Source organism: Canis aureus, chromosome 24 (assembly GCF_053574225.1).
Source record: "Canis aureus isolate CA01 chromosome 24, VMU_Caureus_v.1.0, whole genome shotgun sequence".
Classification (NCBI taxonomy): Eukaryota; Metazoa; Chordata; class Mammalia; order Carnivora; family Canidae; genus Canis; species Canis aureus.
The window spans coordinates 44999280-45025767 of NC_135634.1; the positions used below are offsets into that span (position 1 = coordinate 44999280).

Sequence of the window (26488 nt, forward strand, 5' to 3'; positions counted from 1 at the left end):
AATCATTTGTTATACTAAGAACTAAGACACTGTCACTTGAGTGAGGAGAGGCAACTAACCGATGCCGATACCAATGTGTTGCAGTTATCTGACAGTGATTTTAAATCAGCCATCATAAATATGCTTCAACAAGCAATTAAAAATTCTCTCAAAACAAATGAGTAGATAGAAAATCTCACCAAAGAAATAGAAATTATAAAAAAAGAACCACGTTGGAAATTTGAACTAAAAAATACAATAACAGAAATAAAATACTTTCAGGATGGGCTCAGTAGTAGGTAGAGGTGACTCAGCATAGGATTACCTAACTCGAAAACATGTCAGTAGAATTTATCCAATCTGAACAGAGAGAAAATAGGCTGGAAAAAGTGAACAGAGTTTCAGGAAGTTGTGGGGCAATAAAATGGATTCAACATTCAGATAATTGGAGTCCTAGAAGGAGAGGATCATCAAGAGAGTGGGCTTATAGATGGTGCTGACTGGAACAGGTTAAAAAATACTGTAGAGATTTTGAGATTGGAGCAACAATTGTATAACACAAATGTGTAATGGTGTCCATATGCATCATTGTAATTCTCTTCTGATGGACTCCATAGTTTGTGTTTGAGGTTGGAGAATAGCAGTGGCTGAACTGTCCCAGAATTGAGGATTTTTTAGGGTGGGTGTGGTGGAAGGCCAACAGAGGTGAGGCATTTGATGATGGAGGTGAGAAGACTAGAAGCAATGGAACATGATGTCCCTTGGAGGTAGGAAAGGATTCAAGCATTAGATATAGCAAACAGACACAGAGAGCAGGCTGAGGTCAAGGCACTAGTAATCTTGATGTGGTGAAGAAGCCATGGAGCGGGGCACAGGAAAGTAAGGGAGCTGGATGACAGGTTAGTCTGAGATGATAAGATTTGGACCAGACCCAGAAGATGCTGAGGGGTAACCATGAGGATGAGTTGCTGAAATGGAATGGAAGTGAAGGCCACCAGCATTGAAGGGATACTAGGACTATAAGGGCAAAATATTGGCTGAGTCATTCGCCTGGAGATGTAAGCCAGGTACTGTAGAGCAGCTAGGAGGTCCATGGATGACAGTAACAAAAAAGGGATAGCCTGAACCATGGAAGGACACAGACCCATTATGAGGCAAGAAGAGTAAATGGTCTGAATGTGACCATATAGCACAGGAAAACATGGATGTCTCATTCAGGGGCTGTGTATGAAGAAGGAGCAGTCTCTGTGCAAAGGGCCTGGGATAGACAAGCACATGTGAGGACAAGATCAAGGATTCCTGACAGAGGAGACAGCAGCTTGTTCAAAACAGAGTGGTGTTTTTCAAAGAAGAAGGAAGAGTTAGGAGAACATAGAGCCTATCATGGGACTGAGATTTGATGAGAGGACAGGTGTCCAATGGAGCAGCAGCCAGGTGCCTCTGGGGCAGAGGAGAGGCATGCTGACTGGTTGGAGATTCTTGGATTCTTGCTAGACAGGCTGAAGCCCCACATGGAGTCAGACATGAACAAGAGTGGTAGCCAGCTCACCAGCAGTCTAAGCCTTGGCTCAGGGGTCAGAGTGGAATGCTGGCAAGTAATTCCAGGGAAGAGACCAAAGTGCAGATGGTCTGCAGTGGGAAAAGGAAACAGTTCAGAAAGGACTTTCCAGGGTGAGTTAGGGGATTCACTTTCTTCAGGAATGCTTCTCTTTTGGTAGAGGTAGTATGTCCTTGTAGTGGTGTGGTGGCCTGAATCTTTGCCTGGTGAAATGAAAGAGTGGATTTAATGTTGGAAAGAAGGAAGGTGAAAAGGTTTCCAGCCTTTTTGTTTTTGGTTTTTGAGAGGGGGAGACAGAATCTTAGGCAGGCTCCACGCCCAGCTCAGAGCCTGCCATGGGGCTGGATCTCATAACCCTGAGATCGTGACCTGAGCTGAAATCAAGGGTCAGGTGCCTAACTGACTGAGTCACCCAGGCACCCTGGTTTCCAGGTTTTAAAGGCATAATAAAGACCAATTCCTTATTTATTTTTAATAACATTTTTAAAAAGCAACTACTATGTTGTTCATGTCAGAAAAATGTAATGCAGAGCAAATTCTTAGGACCATACATCCCTGCTGGAGTCTTAGATACATCCTTAAGACATAGGTCTTGGTTATATAGGCACTTTCATCTGATTCATCCATGTATTGCATGGTTTTCTCTGCATAAATATGCTCCCTGGATACTTAAGTTGTTACAACTTAAATATGTGTTTAGTCACAGAGCATCATGAGAGGCACTTCATTGGGACCTAGACAAACTGCTGGGCTCAGCTAGTTGACTAGATAATATCTTGCTGACTTCTGTTATTCAGTCCTATAGGTAAACAACTTTTGACTATATCTTTGGTGTTTTCAGGTGGTTTACATCTCGGAGAAAAAACATTCCCGAGCAGCAACTGGCTTTCTCAAACTCTTGGCTGATAAGAACAGTGAACTGTTTAGGAAATATGCCCTGTTTTCTCCCTCGGACCACCGAGTGCCTAGAATTTATGTGCCTCTCAAGGACTGTCCCCAGGATTTTGTGACTCGGCCTAAAGATTATGCCAACACACTCTTCATCTGCCGCATCGTGGACTGGAAGGAGGACAGCAATTTTGCCCTGGGGTAGGTGATCTTTAGTAAGAAAAACCACAGAGCCTTGTCAGAACTCAGTTTAGGTGGCCTTTTGGTAAACTCTTTTATGTATTTTAGTTATTATTTCTTTATTTAAAACATGAGTACTTGGCATATTTGGGTCATGGTTTTTCAGAAATTGCTATTATCTACAACCTGGACTGGTCACCTGTGGGTTCCTTGAATCGCCAGGCAGTCACCTTTTTTTGTTTGTTTTTGGTTTGGGGCATAAAACAAGCAAACAAGCACATCCTGAGTCTCTACTTATTTCCCATTATGTCATGAACTCTGTTTGTAGTTATGAACTGCAAAGAATTTGTTGTATCAAACAATTAGACTCCTCCTTTCAGATGCTAATGTTAAAATATGCAAAATTCCAGGCATTTCAGGGGACCCCAGTCTTCCATGCTTTAAAATACAAATATGAGGCAGCACGGTGGAGACAGCTGAGTGGTGGAGGTCAACAGGTTAGGGGTGCCTGGGGCCCCCTTGCAGACCAGCTGGTGTTGCAAAAAGCAGGTTCTTGATCTAGAGGAGGAGGATTTGTGGCCTGAGCTGCTAGATAGTGGCAAGATTGAGATTTGGGTCTCTGACTGATGCCAACCAGACTATCCTGGATCAATTCTCCACTATGCCTGTTCCCATGCTGCAGTGGAGCAACAATGTCTGCTTTCAAGTCACGCACGTGTTCTCCAACATCGAGACGGGCATCTGCTTTGTGTCTTTCAAACGCTGAGGCCAGGACATGCAGTTCTGGGCTGGTCTCTATGGAGCCTCTGTGACCAATTGCAGTGTGGTTGTGTGGGCCCAGCCATCTTAGTTGAGGGCTGTCCTTGCAAAACACCTTGACTGGTGCCTTCCAGGACCTGGGACCACTGGCCAGGACTTCTCATTAACCAAGGGCATGTACCTCCCTGGCATCCTGGGTACTCCAGGATCCATTCAAGGGTCCTGCTGGGCCCCCTCTTCAGGATCTGGAAACTACTAAGAAAGAAAGTTCTTTCTTCAGAGCTACCCACTGCTGTTTTGGGGCAGTCCTTCCCCTGTCGGTGAACACAGAGGAGTGCTGGTCTTACAGAGGGCTCTCGGTCCTCCCTTCGAAGACCCTCTGCCCTGTCTCCTCTCCATCCTGCTCTCAGGGGCTTTACCAGTCCCTTTAGAGAAGGCCTCTCCTCTCTGAAGCAGAATCCCATCCTTATGGCTAGGACAGTTCCAGCCACCTTGGGTAGCAAACTTAACCTCTTGTAGCTTCAAGACTGGGACCAGGTTTCCCATGTGAAAGTCCACCAGCTCAAAAAATGTTTGGAGATTTTCAAGGATCAACCTGTGATTGTATGGTGCATAAAATTATTTTTTATTTTGAATTTTTTCACAAACATTGAGAGAATAATATATCAGCAACAACTATCTGCCAATCATATATAATAAATTTATAATTTGGCCAAAAAATATAAATATGAAAGTATATTTTAATGATATGCTTTTTTGGTATCGATCCTTCAGAGGTTTTACTTCAGGAGTAAATTAAATTACCTGACTGGAAGTAGGAAGGGGTACCACCATGTTTTTATGGAAGCTGTCAGAAACCAGTCTAACTTAAATATAGATTATGGAGTCATAGAGCATCATGGATAACCACTTCATTTTGATCTGAAGGAACTGCTGAATGTAGCTGTTTGATCAAAAGCTGTACATGTTTTTTTACAAAACATTCTTACAATTGTATCCATTTTGAAAGAAGAACAATAGTAAGTTTTAGCTATATCTTTAGCCCTTTAATATGGATGACGTCTGGTTTATGCATCTCACAAAATGAAAATAAAGGTGTACAAGCAAAAAAATAAATAAAAGTGTACAAGCTATACAAGCAAAAAAATAAATAAATAAAGGTATACAAGCTAGAAAAGTTTGTTCTGACACTTACTTTTAAGCCAGTTTGGTGACTTGCTTGCTGGCCATCTGACTTGTACAGGATGGGCCCTTCTGGGAATGTCCTGTAGTTATAAGTACCAACACTAACTGGATGGCCACAGTGTACTGCTTTTATCTGATTTGTTCTATACTTAAGCCTCTTATGACTAGCAAAGTAAGCCAAATCAATTCTGTGTGTGACACCTCGTGCCATTTAAGAAATACTGTCCTGTGCCACTTTTTCAGTGATGTGAAGATCAGTGTGATTTATATGATCTCAGAGCCACTCAGGAACAATTCTACTTTTTTGTGCTCAAGTGGAGTGATTGCAATATCATAATTTTTAAGCCTAACTTGTTATCCAAAAGTGATGTCAACCCCTTGAGTCCTAAATAGTCTTCCTCTGAGGCTTGCCAGTTTCTCACCATCAAGTCCAAAGGCCTGATAATGGCTATGCCACCTGGCCCCTATTGGTTGGGCCTGCCACGCTCTACTTGGCAGTGAAAAGGGAAGAGTTTCACATCAAAGCAGGAAATCCAGCCTTGTCTTTTATCTGCCTGTCTTATCCCATTGTGTATACTTGATTGGACTACTTCCTTAGCTATCAAATTGTAAGGGTGTAGTCAAGAAATCTTCATGATGTGAGCTTCTCTTATTGCTGGAATGGTCTTACAGGTTCCTTTTTCACAGCTGAGCCATTATGTCATCAAGAACTCTTTCCTTGTGGGTAAATTACCGTGACAGTTGAAAAAGGAGTCAAACCTTTGAAGCAGCAGGGATGTTTGCAAGAAAGAACATTTGAAAAGAGTAGCCACATATTAATCATGTACTCCTCAAAATAAAAATATTTGAAGATCCTTATCCTGGGATGGAAAACACAACTAAGTTTTTCTCTACTTTCTTAGTGTTAAGACAGTAAAAGCTGTCATTTATGGAAGTATGCCTTTTAAGATCTTAGTGAAGAAGAGAAAATTTATCTGGAGAAAGAAAGAAAATGTGGTAGGTGCTCATGATGAAGTTCTCAGATGGTGTGTCTCTCCTGAGGGGTGCGGACTGCAGCTGTTGGGCCTGGTGGTGGTCGCCTTGCCATTTGTCCTGGCTGTCGGTTACTGATCATTAGGCCCCAAGGTCACTGTTTCCCGATCAGAACATGCCAGGACTGCCTGGGCCCCCTCTCTCATCTTTGCTGGGTTTGGACCAGGAGTTTGAAGGTGGTGCTTGCTGTGGGTATGAGTGTTTGTGGCTAGCTTCCCCAGAAACTCTGCCCAAAAGCTGAGGTTAGCCAAAGTGGCTTCCTTTTGATTTTCTTCCCTGCCCCTGCACTCTGCTCTTAAAAATTTTCAAACTTCTTCTGTCTTTGTAATTGCTACTATTTATTCAAGTCCAAGGTCATTTACTCCTTCTATAGTTAAATTCAGTTCATGAGACAGGCATTGATCAACTATGTGTAAGTTGCTCTGCCATTTGGTGTGAGAAATACAAAGGTAAACAAGGTATGGTTTCTTTATTCAAAGAAATTATAGCCTAACCCAGAAGGACTTATATATAAACATAGGATTCATTTGATTCTAAGAAATGGAAGCCTAGTTGAGCTAATTTAAATAAAAGTAGAAATTAATATAATAAACTGGTGGTTCGAGATGCCTGGATGGCTCAGTGGTTGAGCATCTACCTTTGGCTTAGGGCATGATCCCGGGGTCCTGGGTTTGAGTCCTGCATCAGACTCCCCATGGGAGCCTGCTTCTCCCTCTGCCTATGCCTCTGCCTTTCTCTGTGTGTCTCTCATGAATAAATAAGTAAAATCTTAAAAAAAAATAAATAAATAAAAATAAACTGGTGGTTCTCCTAAAACCCGGGGCAGGAAATGGATGGGGATCTCAGAACTAACAAGGTGGCAAAAGAATTGCAGCTTCTCTCTTAGCGATCCTGATAAGCCAGCTACCACATGCTATCTTTTCCATACCCTTTCTGCACATGAGCTGTATTATTTTGCATTCTCTACACAGCAGCCATCTTCCTGCTCAAAAGTATACATGATCCCCAAATTAGCACTGCCAGTCCTCTGCAGGTCACACACTGAAGTCTGGGTCACGATACAGTTATTTCTAGGGTAGAAAATCTTACTGTTCTAGCTTGAGACAGTTATTTGTCCTGATCAATAGTTTTAACCAGAGGTAGTAGTCCAGGGTCGCATGGCCCACTGCCCAGGGGGCAGGAACTGTGGGACTTGAGCCTCTGGGAATGAGTGTGGATAAAGCAGACAGATTGAATGGCCTGTCTCTTAGCTCTAGCTTTAGTGTGAAACAGAATATTGTAAATTCTGCCATTGGAATAAAGTAGTTTTCTGGAAGTTTAGAGGACATGGGCAAAGGGAGAAATCTGGGATTGTTTCTGGGAGAACAGAAGGCTCTTTGCTGAAAGATCACTCTGATTGAGTCCAGAGAGAACAGGAGAGGATGGAACTGAAAGCAGGCAGTCCTAACAGGCTATTGTGTTAACATGGGGGTGGGGGTGGGGAGAACCGGAAATAGATGAACTGTAGTGAAGGCTGCAAAAGGAATGAAAAGATTCAGGGCAGGGGTGGGGGGGGGGGTAGGGGAGGTGGGGGGAGATGAGGAAGGTGAGTTCTCCTAGACCCATTGGAAATTGTCCGATTGGAGAAGGACAGAACCTTGGGTGAACGCGCAGGTGTCTGACTTGAGTGTTGGGGAGATGACAATGGCATTTAAACCCGGTGCACTGTGAGCAGTCTCCCCGGCTCCTGCTCTTCCCTTCTCTTATGCCTCATTGTTTCCCAAGCTGACTGTGTGTGTTGGTAGTTCCAGACGTTTGCACACTACACTTGCTTTCCCAGCAGTGGATTTCTCCTCTCTCTGCTGTTCGTTTAGTGAAAAACTCAACTTACTTGCTTACTTAGTTTCTTACTTTATTTATTTATTGAAAAACTCAACTTTAAACATAACTCCTTTGTCTACTTGAAAAATGTTCCCCGAGTTCTCTCTCATGGGTGCTCCCATAATTTGTAATAATACTACCGTTATTGTAGCTCTGGCTCGTTTGTATTGTATTGCTTATACAAGGTATTTACTTGGACATGAGTTCTTTTAGGACAAGGACTCTCAGTGAAAGTTTCCTGGCTGGTTAGGAGGCCATCAACGTTGGTGCCCCCTTCTGTGTAAGCATTGCTTCTCTGGCCTTAGTGGCACTGTGGTGCCTCCCATTAAGGGGAGACCAAAGACTATTATAGGACCGGAGACCTTTGGGTATTAGAAAGTTATTTTTCATCTTGTTCTTAGAGCTATCACGAGAGATCTCAGTTCAGCCTTGGTTACCGCCATACATCATATCTGCCACATATGCCTGCATGAATCTTAGTCCTGTAATGCTAGCAAAAACCAAGGTGATCAGTTCTTAGTGAACCCTTGCTGGCTTGTAGGGATCACTGCTGTTTGTTATACATCACAACATATTTAGTACTTTTCCTTTTAGTATGAGACTCTTGTCCAGGATACTTAAAAAGCCACATTGGCTTCCTCGCTGGAATGATTTGTAATTATGTAATCAGATTTACAGTTTTAAGAGCTTCCCAACCCTCTTAAATCATCTTTCCCTTTAGAAACTCTTACAGTAGAATTCAGGTTTATATTTTTTCAGGCTTTTGTGAAATCTACTGTGCTAAAATGTAGAGTTTATAGTTACAGCCTTTCCTTCCAGAATCTCATGAGCATGGAGATATCATGGTCACTTTCTCCAAGATTTATCATAGTTTCTTCTTGAATATTTAAGGATAAATCTTAAAGAAAATGGAAAAGCTTTATAGGATCTACCATAAGGAACATGATAGTGTTTCTTGGTAACACTCTAGACTAACTGAAGATATATAATGTGAATTGACCTAGAGCAAATAGATATATTTATATTATTTGCTCTAGCAAACTTTGGTAGCTTTAAGGGATGGGGAGAAGGAAAAATAAATAGGTCAGTGCAGGTAGAGCAGGATTGAGAAATTTGGGGTTGAATATGGTATTGTCTAGGCTTACTGGGAAGCCATTGAAATGAGGACTAGAGAAAGGGTCACAGTACTGCTCATTTTAATGAGCAAAGGACAGCAGCTTCTATTGGAGAGAGTGACTGGGTGAGATGAAGGGTGGGGGAAGTTCTGATTGATGAGGAATGTGGTAGAGGAGGACATGGTTGGGGGGAGGGGAGCCTGTCATCTCTTCTGGTATTGTTATCTCCCAGCTTTGACTGTCAAGTTCCAGTTATCAGGCAATTAGAAATATTTTTTGACCATTAGAAGCAAATACTATACTTTTACCACTCCATTCAGTTTTGATAGATAACTGAATTTCTTATGAGGTAGCTATGAATTGGGGAGGTGATCTTTAAATTGTATTAAATTATTTTTAGTAGGAAAATGAGATAATAATGAGGTTGGTAGAAAAAAACAGGAGAAATTAGTTTCATTAATGCATAGCCTACAAGATTAGCAAATTCAAAAATAGCTCTATCCAGTCTTTTCCTCTATGCAAAAGGAGTAATTTCACCTTATTAAGAGTATGTTCCTTATCTGAAGGCTCCTCTTCTGAAGAAGAGGCTGAATTATATAATCCTCTTGCTTGAAACTTAGACATTTAAGTCCTTCTCAGGACTTAAATATGGCTTTAGCTGGCTATTAAAAGTAGCAAATCAGGCTGAGGAGGGGGCTCTGTTTTTGTGACTGTTGGGCTCCACCTGGTGGCCTCTAAGATCAGCTTTGGGAAAAGCTACATCTTCAACTTTGAGAGCATTCTGGTCAAAGCAGAGCAAAAGTAAAAGGGATGGAGGAGAATGGTCCTGAGCCAGGCTTTGGTTACCAAACCGTTCTTTCCCTTACGCTGTAGCAACACTTCTGCCATGGTTGTCATCTTCATCCACAGCTTCTAGGGCGTCTCCTTGAAAATGCTATCTTGAAAAGTATGAGAGCACCATCAGCCTTCTCTTACACTCCTTAAATGGTTTCATCCTCCTCTTTGCTCCCTTCACATCTACATTTGGCGTTTCTGTGTCAATCTTCAGGGCCTTCCCTAAAATCGTGTAGTATTGTTGAGCCGTTTTTCTTCCTTTTTTTTTTAATTTAAATTCAGTTAGCCAACATATAGTGCATCATTAGTTTCAGATGTAGTTTTCAGTAATTCATCAATTATGTATAATACCCAGTGCTCATCACATCACATGCCCTAGAGCCTTTTTTCTTTTCCACATTCTGCTGTTTTCACTGATCTTCCCACTTTTCCTGAAGTTCCCGTTCCTTACTTGCTGCTTTCTGCTGTCATGATAATGAGGCAGAAAAAGGGAAAATAACATGTTCCGTCCTCCTCATTATAGAAAATAATAAATAACATGTACATCCAAAGATGTGTTGTACTTGCCACACTTTTTCTTTACCTGTGTTTTTATGCGGCTTTTGGGTTCCAGGTGTTGTTGATGTTTGATTGCCCTCCACTTGCAGGTTTTCAAGGATCTGCTACCATTGTACCTGTTTGAATGCTGTTTCCAGCATGGACCAGTATGCCTGAGAGTGTTTACTTGAGTGATAATCATTACAGGAATGTATGTCTGTCCTCCTGCGTATAGCCTAGTTTTAAGGCTAAAACTTTATAAGAGACTATGTGGTGGAGACAGGAGGATGGATGATTTAGAACACTAAAGTTGACCGTTAAGTGTTCTTATTTTCTTTTTTTTTTAATATTTTTTAATTTTTTATTTATTTATGATAGTCACACAGAGAGAGAGAGAGAGGCAGAGACATAGGCAGAGGGAGAAGCAGGCTCCATGCACCGGGAGCCCGACGTGGGATTCGATCCCGGGTCTCCAGGATCGCGCCCTGGGCCAAAGGCGGGCGCTAAACCGCTGCGCCACCCAGGGATCCCTGTTCTTATTTTCTTTAAGGTAAAGAGGCTAATTGGCGGGGACTTGCTTGCTTAATTTCTTATATCTATAGCTTATCCTTCCCCTTAGTAAGTTTTTCACTTGTACATGACCCAGACCTAATGCTTATTTGTATAAAATATTCATACACACACATACACACACACACACACACACACACACACACAACCCCCACCGATGAACTACAGGAAACTAGGAATGTTGTTTCAGCATTATCCCCATGGATTCTATAGTAGGACCCAGTTGTAACATCATTGATTGTGAATGGGAATGGTATTTGTGGAGGAACTCTGGTGAGTGAGAAATATTGAAGTGGTAATCATTATAAATCATTCTAATGAGGACAGCTCTCTATCTCAAAATGATTTATTGTATTATCAAAATTAGAAAAAATTAATTTTTTGAAATACATACATATTATACATTTACTAATAAAATTATTTAAAACTTGTACCACTAGAAGTAAAAAAAAGCTTCTAGAATTTCACTCCCAGAAATAATTGCTATTAAGAGTTTGGTGTATATTTTCTAAAACATTGTTTTAAAAATACTTGTTAACACTCATTGCAAAGTATGTTTCACAGATAAAGTATACATGTAGCACTTACATAATTTTTGAATTCTAATATTAGCTTTGCTCAGTGGCAGTATCGTAGCCAATGAGGTTTATCCGAGGCGCAATTATTGCTAATTGAATTCTAATATTAAAACCAATCCACAAACTGACTACCCAGATTAAGAAATATATCACATTATTGTTGAAGAGCCCTATGTTCCTCTCTATCCTAACCACTAGTTTTTTTCCCCAAGAGGTAACCACTTTCTCAAACATGCTAATCACAATATGCTTTTCTTTATACTTGACCCATATTTATTATCCCTAAAAGTATTAGTTTAGCTTGTTTCTCAACCTTACAAAAAAAAATCCATGCTACATATATTCTTCTGTAAACTTGCTTTTTTCGTTTAACACTGTTTCTAAAATATATTCATAGATTTCATTCATTTTAATTCATAATATTTCTATTTCCTGAAATATACCACAATTTATTTATCTAGCATTGGATATTTGGGTTGAATCCAGGTTTTTCTATTAGAAATAATGCTCCAATGAACATTTAAGTGCTTACTAACTAAAGTTTCTCTAGATTCTACTCAAGAGTAAAGTTGTTACATCATGTATATGTGCATGTTAAGCTTTATAGCCAAACCATTTCCAAAGTGGTTGTGCCCATTTTTAATCCTACTAGTAGTATGTAAGAGTTTCTGTTGCTTCACATTTTTATCAACCCTGGATAGAGTTAGACTCTTCCATTTTTGCCATTCAGGTGATATCTTATGATCTTAATTTATATTTTCCCAATTACTAATGAGATTGAGCATCTTTTTATATTTATGGTTATTTTCTCTTCTAGGAAATATCTTCTTATCTTTTACATTATTTTCACAGTTAAATTTTTGTTTAGATAAATTTTCAGAAATTGCAAAATGATACAGAGGTTCCTATATACATTTAACCAGCTTCTCTTTATCTTAACATTTCACACTACCATAGAATATTTATGAAAACAAAGAAATTAGCCTTGGTATGATACTATTAAAATATAGAACTTATTCATATCTTATAACTGTTTCCACTAACATCCTTATTCTGTCTGAGAAATTGGCCCAGAGTCCTATATTGCAGTTAGTTGTCATGTTGCTGTAGTTATTCCAGTTTGTGATAATTTGTCAGCCTTGTCTTTCATGACCTTGACACCTCTGAGGAGTACTGGTCAGTGATTTTGTAGAATATTTCTCAATTTGGGTTTGTCTAACCTTTTCTCATGATTAGACTGAGATTAGGCATTATTGGGAAGGATATCAGAGGGGCAATGGGTGTCATATCAGGGAGTTCATGTATTACTGGTGATGTTAACCTTGATCACTTGGCTAAGAAAGTACCTACCAGAATTTCTAACTTACTGTTTTTCCCTTGTAATTATTAGACTTTGGGAAAGATTTTTTTGGGACTATGCAATTATTCTGTTTCTCTTTAAACTTTCACCAACTCATTTTAGCATTCATTTTTTATTGGGCTGTTATTTGATTTTTTGGAGTTAAGTATTCTAGAAACTAATCTTTTTAGCAGTTACTGGTAGGGAAAATATCTTCTCTGCAGTTTATGCCTTATTTTTTCATGTTACTAATGTTAATTTCTGAAGAACAGGCATTTTAAGTTGCATTTTCTAACTTTTTGATGGTGGTGTATAGAATTATTATAAACTTTTGTATATTAGTCCTGTATCCAGCCATCTTGCTAAATCTCCTTATTAATTTTAATATTTTGGACATAGTTTTCTTTGGATTTTCTGTGCAGATAATCACATCATTGGTAAGTAATGACAAGTTTGTTTCTTTCATTCTAATCCCTATAACTTTTATTTCCTTTTATTTTCCCAAACTCGCAATTGAAGAAGATATTTTCCATAGTAATAAGTCATGAAAGTTCAATTTTAAATGAAAGCAATTTTTTCCTGATATTTTTGAAGTGCTAATATTAGTAACTTTGCTAATGTGACATGTAGTTATTAAAGGACTCTAGATACCTAAATACATGTCTTTGAGTTTTATTTGTTTTTACTATCTTCAGTTTTCTTAGTTTTCCTTTGGAGTTTTAAGAAGGAATAGTATGCCCTTTTTCCAGGCTCAAAAGCATTAATTCATTTATTCACTAAACTATCGTGTTTTGGACACCTAGGATGAACAAGTCTCAATATAAGATACAGAAATAATGTTTAGTCTCTTTAGGATGATCTTCTTTATCTGTTGGTAAAGAAGAGACATACGTAAAGCACTATGGCACAGCTAGAAAGTGGCAGGTGCCAGATAGGAGATAGAACCAAACGACAGTGATAGCACTGAAGAGAGAGATCTATTCTGGAGGACAGGGTGGCTTTCTGGCCTTGCTGCTGTATTTCATGAAGGTGAAATCAACATGGTTTATGTTTTGTGGACCTACTTCACCATGGAAACTGTAAAGGGAATGCCATTAATATAGAAATATGTTGCTTAAGGAAGGAGCTACTTATAGTATTTTTATGCTCTAGAGCCAATAGTATAGTACCTTGTCAATATTGAGTGAGTACCTGCAAGATATATGATGTGAACAGTCCTGAGATTTTATTTTTGGTAGTAAGAGTGTTACATTTTCTGTGGCAAAGTGAAGGACAGAAAAGAGAAGTTTACTTCTCATGGAAGATACTTTAAAGTATTTTATATTAGTTAGGATGCTATTTTATATTAGGAAGATATTTTAAAGTATTTTATATTAGGATGCTTCCAAGTGATGGAAAACCCTGACCCAAAGTGATTTAAATAATAAGGGAATATATTATTTTACATAAGTGGGAATCCAGAGGTTGTGCAAGCTCCAGGGCTCAGTGACTTGATGATGTTATCAGTTTGCCCTTTGCCATCTTCAGTGATCTAGTAGTAGATTCTCCGTGTTAGTGAAGACAGCTGCCAGGATGGTCAGACTACATGCTCTCTTGATCAATCCAGCAAGGAAGGGGAAAATCCTGTCCACACAACCATGATACTGATCACAGTCTCCAGGGGAATCATACCCTGATTTTATTACAGTAATGAAGATCTGCCTTTGGAGCTGAAAATAAGATGAGTCCCCCATGTGAAAAAGATGAGGTTTCTGTTAGAAAGGAGAAAGATGGGGAATAAATGTTGGGTGGGCAACCAGTACTGCGCATCACAGGTTTTTATTAGATTATAGTAAATGTTTCTATATTTTTAATTAAAAATATTGTAATATTAAAAGAAGTCTAAAAAAATGAGAAAACTCATAATCCTTCTTCTCTAAAATAATTAATGCCAGTTTTAGCTATTCCCTTCAGTCTTTTCATAAGTGGTTTTACACTGTTAAACTATACTATACCTTTGTACATTTTGTTTTATGCCAGACATTTTTATGCTACATTTTCAAAATTATTTTTCTAAAATGCATAATAAACAATTGAACAAAAATGCCATGATTTAGTTTATCCTTTACCTGTTATCGAAATCTAGATTCCTTATTTTACTCTTTTGATTCAGTTTTTTAAAAATAAACTTTACTTTTAGAACAGTTTTAGATTTACAGAAAAATTGTTAAAATAGTACAGAGAGTTCTTATGTATCCCTGGACCTAATTCCCCTATTATTAACATATTAGTATGGTACATTTGTTGCAATTAATGAACCGATGCTGACAACATTGTGAACTGAGGTCCATACTTTTATTCAGAAATCCTTGATTTTTAAAAATTGAATGTCCTTTTTCTGTTCCAGGATACCTATACATTTAGTTGTTGTCATGTCTCCTTAGGATCCTCTTGGCTATGAGTTTCAAAGTTATTTTTGACGGACATATTTTAATACCGAGTTAGCTGAAGTATGATTTTTAAGAGAATCCGTTAGATATTTTGATGCAACATTAAATGATAGTTGTCCAAAAGCAGCTGTAGCTGTCTTTATAAGACAATGACGAAAAAACAGAAACTACTTAGAAAGCTGTAATATTTGAACCATAGCTATGAAAGGGAAAGTTATTTTCAGTATTTAAGTAAAACTTACACCAAAATTTTAAAATGCAATCAAACCCTTTTGTAAGACAGATATTGTAGTAGACTTTGCTTTTGTTTAGAACCCGGAATATTCTGATTTTTGGGGTGATGGCAGAATTTATGAGTAAATAGCGTAAGAGTCTTTCTGGGGCATCTAAGGCCCAAATGCATGAGCTCTTTCAGCATGCTGACCTGTTAGATTTTTATCTTCTGCAGGCTGTCCAGGCTATGCTGCTCTCAATTATATCTCCAGTGAAAATCTATAATAAATTTATTTAAATAAGGTACTTGAGAAATGTTCTCTGGAACTTAGTAAAATAAATGCTAATTACTGCTAATAGAAACTTGGAGTCATTGATAACATTTGGAAGCCATAACCAAAATATAATTTTGTCTCTATGAGCCATATTGTAATTTTAGTAAACAAATCAAGATTCTTTGGATTCAGAATATAGCCTAGAGAAAAATTTTGCCAGAACGCAAAGCACTAATAAAATTAAAGACAATTTTTTTTCATTAAATTTCAGTAAAGGTACGATGACTGATATGACTTTGTTCAGACAATTAATATTAGGTCCATCTTTACCTGCTTACTTTTGTTCTCCTTCCTTTTCACCTTCCCTCCCCAACAGAGGTGGATTCAGTACTCAGCACTAGTCTTCTTTTCAGAGAGATTTCTCCATCTCTTGGTAGGCCACAGTTCTTCATCTAGTAGTTTTTCAGAAAAGGTTTATGAAAACTATGTTCCTTGAGTTCTTGCATTTAGAAATCTTCATCTTCAAAATCCAGTAGCATCACTAGAATATGTTTCAGTCATGATTTTCTGTATTACATTTCCTGAGATATGGCATATATGCCCTTTCTGTGTGTAAAATTTCTCTTATTTCAGAAAAGTTGTCTTAATAATATCTTCGAAATGTTTTCTATTCCATATATCTAGTTCCTTCCTTCAGGAATACTAGTTATGCCAATGTTGGATCTCGTTCTTTGGGCTTTCATATCTGTCTGTTTTCTCTGTAAGCTCTTCACAATTCTTTGTACTTTTCAATTTCATTTTTCTCACTTCTCTCAAAGCTGTATCTTGATGAACCTTATTTTTTTCAGTCAGTTCATTAGTTACCCTCCTATATGACCTTTGTTTTTGTAGTGGTTTTCTTTTTTTCTTTTTTTTTTTTTAATTTTCTAGGTCTGAAGCACTAATTTTTAATTTCCTTTTGTGATTTTTTTTTTTATTATGCACTTGCATCTTCACTTTGAGTGGTGACATATTCTTGGGAATATCTTTGATCAAGATAGTAATTTCTGTGGCCACATACTTACAGAGTATGTTTTATCCTTCTGCCATTTCTTTTCCTTGTTTCTTTCTTCTTTGTTAAATAGAATGCCTGGGATGTCACCTTCCATCTTTAAATAATGAGGTCTTCCCAGATTTTAGTATTATATTTTAAAAGTTAGGTATTATAAAATGCCTTTTGTTCAAATGTTTAGGCCCTTTTCCACTTTGGGGGTAAGATAATCCTTTTTGGCCATTCTAATGTCACCAGGTAAAAGTAGGGTGGCTAGTGTGTTTTAAGTCTACCTTACGAAGACTGTTACTGATGCTATCACCACATAGAAAAATGTTTATTTTCCTGCTAGTTTCATTCTCCAATCATGATGACCTGACTAGAACACTTGCAGATGGTATATGATCTCTTCATGATCTACATCATTGTTTATACTTCTCCCAGAAACTATGTATGCTGATTTTATATAATTAATTATTTTGGGGATCCCTGGGTGGCTCAGCGGTTTATCGCCTACCTTTGGCCCAGGGCGCGATCCTGGAGTCCCGGGATCGAGTCCCACATCGGGCTCCCGGCATGGAGCCTGCCTCTCCCTCCTCCTGTGTCTCTGCCTCTCTCTCTCTCTATGTCTATCATAAATAAATAAATCTTTAAAAAAAATTAATTATTTTATGTGATATTTTAATACCATAGGGTAGAGTCATGTGAAATTGTGTCTTGCAGGTAAAAAATGGTCCCATATATTGGCATTCATGTCTCAACATAATCTACGATTGATCTCTCTATATTATTACTGGCCATTCTTGAATCTTTTTCTTCTGAATTATCCCTCAGCTGTCTTGAATTGCAAATATGTTTTTTTTTTTTTCCAGGAAATGGAAGGATGTTCCTGTTCTTTACTCATTTGTTGAGAGTCTTGATCATGAATGGATGTTGAATTTTGTCCAATGTATTTCTGCATCTATCAAAATGATTGCATGTTTTTCTCATCATTTGCTAATATAATGAATTATATTGGTTGATTTTTGAATGTTGGACCAGATTTTTAAATCTTTAGTTGGTCATGACATATTCTCCTTTTTATATACAGTTGACCCTTGAGCAATGCAGGAGTAGCAGCAATGACTTCTTGTACAGTTGAAAATCTGTTTGTAACTTTCAACTCCCCCAGAATTTTACTACTTAATAGTCTCTATCGATTGGAAGCCTTACCAATAACATAGTCAGTTAACACGTACTTTGTATGTTACATGTATTATGTACTCTATTCCTATAATAAAATAAGTTAGAGAAAAGAAGATGTTCTTAAGAAAATAAGGAAGGGAAAATACATTTATATTACTATACTGTATTTATTTTTAAAAATCTGCAATTTAGTGGACTGACACAGTTCAACCCCATATTGTTCAAGGGTGAATTATATGTATTAATATTTCATAAGAATTTTAAGAATGAGGGATATTGGGATGCCTGGGTGGCTCAGTGGTTAAAGTGTCCACCTTTGGCCCAGGGCATGATCCTGGAGCCCTGGGATTGAGTCCCATATCAGGCTCCCTGCAATGGTGCCTGCTTCTCCCTCTGCCTGTGTCTGTGCCTCTCTCTCTGTCTCTCATGAATAAATAAATAAAATCTTTTAAGAAAAAAAAGAATGAAGGATATTGATCTCATGAATCCTTTGTCTGATTTTGGTATCAAGATAATTCTGGCTTCATGAGACCAGTTGGAAAGTGTTCCATCCTCTTCTGAAAGAGTTTGTATATAATTGGTATTAATTCTTTTCTTAAAATACTTGGTGGTATTTACCAGTGAAGCTATCTGAGCCTGGAGTTTTCTTTGTGGGAGGGTTTTAAAGTATGAATTCAATTTTTAAAATAGATATAGGAATATGTAGGTATTGGTTTCAGCTTTAATAATCTTAGGCAGTTTGTGTTTTTCATAGAATTTATCCATTTCATCCAAGATGTTGAATCTATTGACTTAGTCTTCCTAATTTCCTTATTATCTTTTTAATGCTTGTAAGATCTATAATGATATTTCCTCTCTCATTCATGATTTGGTAATTTGAGTCTTTCCTTATTCTTCTTGATTAGCCTCACTAGAAAATTTCCTCTTTTATTCTTTTTTCAAATAATCAGCTTTTGATTTTATTGGTTTTCTTGATTACAGTTCATTTTCTGTCCCTTGATTCTTATTTCTTTATTATTTTCTTCCTTCTGTTTACCTGGAATCTAATTTGCTTTTCTTTTTTCAATTTTTTAAGATAGAAGCTTTAGATCGCTAATTTGAGACATATCTTCTTTTCTAATATAAACATTACATTTATTTAAAGCAAAAATTTCCCTCAAAGCAGTGTTTTAGCTGCTTCTCACAAATATTGATATATCATGTTTTATTCAGTTTGAAATATTTTCTGATCCTCTTTATTTCTCATTTAGCCCACTGGTTATTTAATTTCCAAATATTTATGGATCTTCCTGATAGTTTTCTGTACTTTTTCCGCTCATATTTTTGCTGTCTTTGACTTTTCTATATCCTTTCTGGGACATCAGCTGCTAGGTTTGAGGAGGTGACACTGGTCTGAACCCATGTTGTATGTGGGGAGCCCACAGGCAACCCACAGGCTGGCTACCTTGAACTTATGCAGGAAGGCAGGTATATGTGTCCACTATAGGCAGGTTTCTTTTGGCTGCCATGTGAGAGGTGGAACCAGCCCTGCTGCCACCACTTCTGTTGCAGTAGTAAGGCTGAAGATGGGAATTTGTTAAAAGTCTGCATTTCAGGCAACTACATCCCCAGTCTCCCTCTACCACTCTGCACCTAAGAACTCCAGCAGCCAGGCATCTACCCTTACATAGGAAACAGAATCTTCTCAAAGAAATCTAATGGCACCAGAAAAAGCTCTAAAGCCAGAGCTAACTCCTTGTGGGAAGAGTATCATATTTCCTATTGACTATCTGTATGCCGCATATAACTTTAGATTTAAGGTCTGAATGTGGCGTGCCAGTGCTTATGAGAATTGAGCACCATCAATTTTGGTATATTTATAGATGACCATAGATGATTATTAGTATTTGCCTTCTAAAAGGTGGAACCCTACTAATAGCATCAGAACTATCCCCTTTAAATGCAATCTTACTTTTTATGGACTAATACCCCAAAATGAGAATGGTAATTTGCCGAATGACCAGATTACAGGTAATTTTAACTTTCTTCTTGATGTATTTCTGTATTTTCTAACTTCTCTACTATGTTACTAGCTGTTCAGATAAAATATTTTAAAATATTAAGGCAAAAATTAGAATTGTGAAAAAATGTCTTAAGGTATAGGCACTATGAAACTAACAATTTAATAGCAAACTGGGCTAATCAGAATTGTCTCTCAATGTATTGCAAGAAAAGGAATTGATGAAAGCTTTTAACAATATCAATTTGGCTTTTTCATGAAAAACAATTGCAAGAAACTTAAGGAAGGCCATCTGGTCCAACTCCCCCATGTCAGAATTCCTGAAGAAGGTTAAAATTATACTGTAGTTAGGGATTTAACAGGACAAGAGTATTATGGTCTCTTCTGCTTGGTTCCCCCATTCACTGGTGATGGTGTTCTTGCTGGGGGAGGGGCAGGAGGTTTAAAGGTTTTCCTACTACCCTCAGTTTTAGAGATGAAACAGATGCCTGTGATCCATTAATTCACTAACATAGTTGTTCCTCTCTGTCTTGTTCACAGACAACTGGCTAAGAGTCTTGGGCAGGCTGGTGAAATTGAACCTGAAACAGAAGGAATACTAACAGAATATGGTGTGGATTTCTCTGATTTCTCATCGGAAGTTCTAGACTGTCTCCCTCAAGGCCTGCCCTGGACAATCCCACCAGAGGAATTCAGTAAGAGAAGAGATTTAAGGTAAATATCTGAAACTTTTTTTTTTTTTTAAGATTTTTTTCTTTTTTTAAGACAGAGAGCACGCACACACATACACACACATACGGAGGGAAAGAGGGAAGCACGCTCCCCACTGAGCAGGGAACCTGATGCAGGGCTCCATCCCAGGACCCTGGGACCATGACCTGAACTGAAGGCAGATGCTTAACTGACTGAGCCACCCAGGTGCCCCTGAAACTCTTTAAGAACAACTTGTTTCTACCTTTCTGTCTTCTAACTTCACTTTCTTAGGGATGGGGCTCAGATGTTTCCATCTTTCTAATAACATTCAAGATCAGTTCAACTGAAAATTAAATGCTATGTACCAGAGGTTGGCAAATTACGGCCCACAAGCTAAATCCAGCCCACTGCCTGTTTATGTACAGCCTTTGAGCTAAGAATGGTTTTTATATTTTTAAATGATTGAAAAAATCAAAACAAAAATAATCTTTTAAGAAAATTATATGAAATTCAAATTCCAGTACCCATTAAGTTGTATTGGAATACAGCCATGCTTATTTGGTTATATTTTGTTCATGATTGTCTTTTTGCCCTGCAACAGGAGAGTTAAATAATTGCAACAGATACCATATATGGCCTGCAAAGGGCTCTCTAGCTCCTTATAGAAAAAGTGTGCTCATCTCTTTTCTAGACCATTCTGATTTCAAAAGATACAGGTGCTATCTTTCTCTCTCATTGTTATGCCCCATAGGTCTGATCGAATAAAGACAATGTTATCTGGTCAGAAGTACCTTCCTTTAAATGGGCCTCTTCAGGCACAGAGCAAAGGATTCAAAGCTTCTGTGCTTGGAGCTTCATTTTAAAGCTTTACTTTTAGGTCTGGAATTTGTTGGAAAGTACTTTTGTGGTATTTTTATAACAACATCTTCTTTGAAGATGTTTCTTCATTGTGGGATGTTAGTTCTTTTCTGATATTTCTCTTCAGAATTTGGTTTCAGTACTGGCATTCATTTTGGATGCCACATGGAGATATTTAGAACCAAGAAACTTTTCATACAACCCACTGAGGCTGTGGAAGGTTTTCTGCTAGGGTCATCCCGTGTCAGAGTCTTTTCCACCACACTAGCTCACTTCACGCAGCTGAACTTGTGATACCTTCGCTTTTGGTGCCCATAAGCCCACCTAGTTTGAGAATCCTTCTCTTCTCCCTTTTGCTATTATATCTTTTAGGAATATAGTGCCTTTTTTTCTTTTCTTGCCCAGAGTAAGCAAGGAAAAGGAGATGATAGTCCCCTTTCCTACTTAGAACACATGTTATATGAAGTGAAGTCACTTAACTCAGGTGACCATCCTGGCCTTCAGCAGTAACCACTACTCATGGAACTCCTGCTGGTCAGTGATCTTATCAGGGACTTTGAGATCTTGGGCCCAAGCCTTATTCTCTCTGAACCTTCATTTTCTCGTATATAAATCGAGGGCTCATTTTCTGAGATCTTTCCCTAAACTAGAAATCTATTTTTAAAAATCTAATAAGAATGAATGGCTAAACTTCATTGTTTGAAGTATAAGTCAGGGTAGCCATTCTGCAGTAATTATCAACATTTGAAATGTACCTACCCTTTCACCCAAAAACTTGACTTCCAGGAATCCCTCCTTGTCAAAGTGTACAAGGATAGATGTTCAAGAATGTCCATTGATACTCTGTTGTAAAAGTGACACTACTAATATCCCTCAACAAAGGGATGGTTATTTATTTATTTATTTATTTATTTATTTATTTATTTGAGAGAGAGCCTGTGCCCACATGCAGGTTGGGGAGGAGCAGAAGGAGAGTCTCAAGCAAACTCCCTGCCGAATGCAGAGCACAACACGGTACTCAATCCTATGACCCTGAGATCATGACCTGAGCCTGCTCCAGACATCGGACACTCACCCAATTGAGCCATCTAGGCACCCCAGCAAAGGGACAGTTAAATAACCTATGTCATACCAGCAAGATTGTATTTCCCGCAGCTGCAAACCAGGAACTAGATCTACGTGGACTGTCCTAAAGGGACTGCTATCGTATGTTGCTAAGTTAAAATAAGCAAGTTTTGGGACTCCTGGATGGCTCAGTCAGTTTAATGTCTGCCCCTGGCTCAGGTCATGATCCCAGAATCCTGGGATCAAGTCCCACATCGGGCTCCCTGCTAGCAAGGAGCCTGCTTTTCCCTCTCCCTCTGCTCTGCTGCCCACTTGTGCACCCTCTCTCTGTCTCTTTCACTGTCTCAGATAAATAAATAAAATCTTTAAAAAAATAATAAAAAATAAAAGAAGCAAGTTTCAAAACAGTACAAATACGAGCCTTTTTAAAATAAAGCCAAAAAATATAAAAATACTATCCAAATAAATATACCCATGCATATATAAATATATATTTATATATGTATGTACATAGAAAAAGGTCTGGAAGGAAATGCATCAAACATTCGACAGCGATTATCATTTGTGGACTTGGAGGAGCAGTAGGAGGTAGGGAGGCAGTATTTTACTTTTTATAAATTTCTCTATTTTTCAAATTACTGTTTTAAATAACTTATATCTTTTAAAAATTATAAATGGAACTATCAGAAAAAAAGAAAGAGAGGTGCTCAATCTTTTCTAGCCTTATTCCTTGCCTACAGATAAATAAAGCTCTTTAACAGTCAGCCAGCCTGGCCGGCATACTCTGTTTCCCTCTGCTGCTTCATGTTGCCTTGAGTTAGACCACGGAACAGGGGGCCTTGCTCTCCAGAAGACCTCTGTTAAAATATGCCTGTGTATCCTGTGCAAGGACTCAGAGATATATGTCTGATTCTTAGTTTCATATGTTTTGATACTTAGTTTTAGGTTTAAGGGTTATCATAACTGAAAAAGATATGAAGAAGAAGTGAGTTGAACTTACTAAATCATAATACTCATTTTATAGTCCTATTTACCAATTATTTTCAGAAATACAATCCAGCTAATAAATTTTCATCTTTCACAATGTCAGTCCGTTCTTGCAAATGAGTTGAAAGGTGCTACATTTTTAGATTTTTTTTTTAATGGGTTCATAGTCTTTTCTTTTCTTCAGTTGGCATCTTTACAAACTAGTTAGAAAATTTCTTCAGTTGGCATCTTTACAAACTAGTTAGAAAATTCTATCAGGAAGTTCAAGTGTGGGATCCCTGGGTGGTGCAGCGGTTTGGCGCCTGCCTTTGGCCCAGGGCGCGATCCTGGAGACCTGGGATCGAATCCCACATCGGGCTCCCGGTGCATGGAGCCTGCTTCTCCCTCTGCCTGTGTCTCTGCCTCTCTCTCTCTCTCTCTCTGTGACTATCATAAATAAATAAAAATTAAAAAAAAAGGAAGTTCAAGTGTATACATATGAGTAGTTTTGCAGTAGTGCCTTTTTTTTTTTTTTTTTTTTTTTTGCAGTAGTGCCTTTTTGCACTTAGATTGTTTCAGGTCCCCAGCTTGTATAACATTTCAAACAACCTTTTTAAAAAGTTTGTCTTCAAAGCCTGAGTTTCTTGTTTGATTTTGTTCAAAAAGCAGTAACTTTTTTTCTTATTAAAACATCACTTTTACCTTGAAGGAACAGATTTAGTGCATTTTTTTTTTCTAAGGATCTACTAGGTAGCATATGACAGTCATTGTTTTGAAATCATGTAGGTGGCTGGTGATGAATTTATATTAGGAGCAGAAGCAATGTCAACTTTGCCATTTTCCTGGTATTAGTAGAATTAGTATTATTAGTTTAGTATTATCTTCAGTCCGTGGATCTTTGTAATAATCTTTTTTAGCCACTTGCCTATTTTGTAAGGATTAGTTTAGCTGAAACTAGGTAATTTCCATAAATCCATGTACAGGGCATGGGCAAAGACCCATTGATCACAGTTGGCGGAAAGCATAGGAAATAATGAGAATGCCAACATCATCGCCTTTGTGTTCTGGAACACTGACTCTTTCATCTAGACACTTCAGTAATCACCTGACCCACCTACCTTTATGTATCTATGTATATGTAATCACAGTTAACTTCCTAATTTTTGCAATAAAAGATAAATATAAAGAGAAGTCTGTGGTATGCTGAAGTGTTTTGGTCTGATTACCTTTCCTTCTCTTCCGTCTTACAATAGATTCATTCAGTTTTTCAGCCAACAAATACTAATCAAATACCATTCACAGGCAGTGGGGATTCAGTAATTGGATGGGATTGTGCCAGAGGAGAGAGTTACTTGGTACAAGTGTTAGTAATACTATGATTTCTTCTGCTCAGAGGTGCAGTGCCTTCAAAGAGGTTTTTATCAATATTAATTTTCCTAGGAATGTCACAAGAATTCCAAATGAGACCCAGCACCCCCCAAAAACATGTGCCATGAATAAATTAATACATATTCTATAGACTCCTAAGTGAAACCTTCTATGTCTTTCCTTTTTCTGCCTTCTCTCCTATATACATCTACTTATATATATTATTTTTATATGTGTATATGTAATAACGCCAAGTCCTAAGTTAGTTACTGGAAATACAGAGACAAGAAAGGCTTGGGTCTTGTTCTTTAGGACTTTACTCTTTCTCATAGAGACAGATTTACACTCCAACAAATTACAGCAGAGTATGGCAAGTGCTATAATACCAGTATGAATCAACTGCCAAGGGCACTGGTGCTTGAACTGAGATCTGAAAAATGAGCAGGCATGGAGGGAACTGGAGTGACTAAAGCAGTCTTCATTTAGTGATAGGCTGTGGCTGCAGAAAAGGTGACACATTCCCCTCAGACTTCCAGATCCTTCTATGCCAGGGCTCACAACTCCTATGGTTTTGATAGATAGCTCCTTGACCCCTTCTGCTCAGCCACCCTGCCATGGAACCTACAGTGTTACTCTGGCTCTAGCTACATAAGGACTTCTACATACCCGTTTAGGTTTGGTATTTGAACAATTATATTTGGAACAGAAAAGTTCCATCAATCTTTAAACCTCATAATCCAATTATGTCAGTAAAATTCCAGTTTTTTAGTCCAGTGGAATTGGGGTAATATTTTGCAAACTGAAGTTGAGAGAAATAGTGTTTATTTTGAAAAGAAAAATCGTTGGTTAGCAATTTTCAAGAAGGAAGACTGGTGTGAACTCCTAAGGGTGATCTGGCCCTTCTGGTCAGGAGCACCATTTTTCTGGGCCTTCACCTCCAGTCTCTGGAGAAGCCCCACTTGCATGGCCTAGAGCTGCAGCTCTCTTTAGTAGGGCATCTGAGGTTAAAGAAAAGAACAAGCAACACCAACATTGCAAGCCTTTGGGGATCAGGAAGAGAATATATCCAAGGAAACTGCTTAAAGGGGGTTGCACCAGAAGCCCAAGAAACCCCAAGGTTGTTTCTGAGACTGGCTCCAATTATTTCTAATTGCATTCTTATTATTTTGTTTCCTTTGTTGCTAAACTGGAATAGGAAACCAAAGCTTAAAAGCTCAATTAAAGTGGAAAAATAAAAACCTAAATATTGGAGGGGGAAAATACCACGCTGAACTGATTTTTAGATTTTTCCTATAGTTAGTAATATGGTAGAAGTTTGGATCACATACTTTTCGGTAAAATATGAGCTTCCTTGAAGTGGAGGTGGTGTCTATAGTCTTTCACAGGCGAGCTTGTGGATATCTATTTCCTCACTATCCCCTCAATAAAAAGGATGCCCAGTGACCTCCACCGGACCATTACAAATGTGAAACTTGGCACTTAAAATTGCTTGCTCTAAATTTTCCAATTGCTTTCTCTCTTTTTTTTTTTTTCCATTTAATGTCGTTCTGCCAACTGGTGATTTTATTATTATAAACAGGACATTGTATTCACTTTTAAGAAGAAATATGAAGCTGGAGGTAAAATTACAAACTGCAGCTTCTCGGCTGCCAGAATAGAAAACAGTGAGCTAAAAATACCGAGCACAGAAAGGGTGCCGTGGCAAGAAATATTGAAATATCTTCAAGATGGAACTGTTCCAAACAGACAGAAATTTCCTTTTACTCCAGGTAAAACCAACCTTGAAATAGCTGCTTGAAAGGAGAGACATATAATATACTAACCTCTTTTAGGTCAACCCTTTTGTGGGAAAACTTTCAAACATAACTAACATTAAATGACTAATGATCTTGCTGTTTATCAGGAAGTCCAGTATGATTAAATTGCCATTTAGAAAAGGTTTCCTCTGGTAAGGGAGTATGGCAGCATAGAAGGAGTGCTAGAAGTTAGTCCT

At 38.1% G+C, this 26488-nt stretch overlaps 1 protein-coding gene and 1 non-coding gene across 13 annotated transcripts in view; both read left to right on the top strand.

The window, feature by feature from the left end:
• Window positions 1-26488, top strand: part of DIS3L2 (DIS3 like 3'-5' exoribonuclease 2) — a 346721-nt gene that overhangs the window by 155974 nt on the left and 164259 nt on the right. For all 12 annotated transcript variants that reach the window (XR_013363376.1, XR_013363377.1, XM_077869235.1 and 9 more), the window contains 2 exons: window positions 2379-2626; window positions 20086-20259. Coding sequence is in view for 10 of the 12 variants with exons in the window: in XM_077869235.1 (XP_077725361.1) it covers window positions 2379-2626; window positions 20086-20259 (422 nt within the window). In the remaining 2 variants the exon portion in view is untranslated. The remainder of the gene's footprint in view (window positions 1-2378; window positions 2627-20085; window positions 20260-26488) is intronic.
• On the top strand, window positions 11108-11242 carry LOC144296640 (U4 spliceosomal RNA). Its single transcript, XR_013363662.1, has one exon. It is a non-coding gene; the product is annotated as a U4 spliceosomal RNA (small nuclear RNA).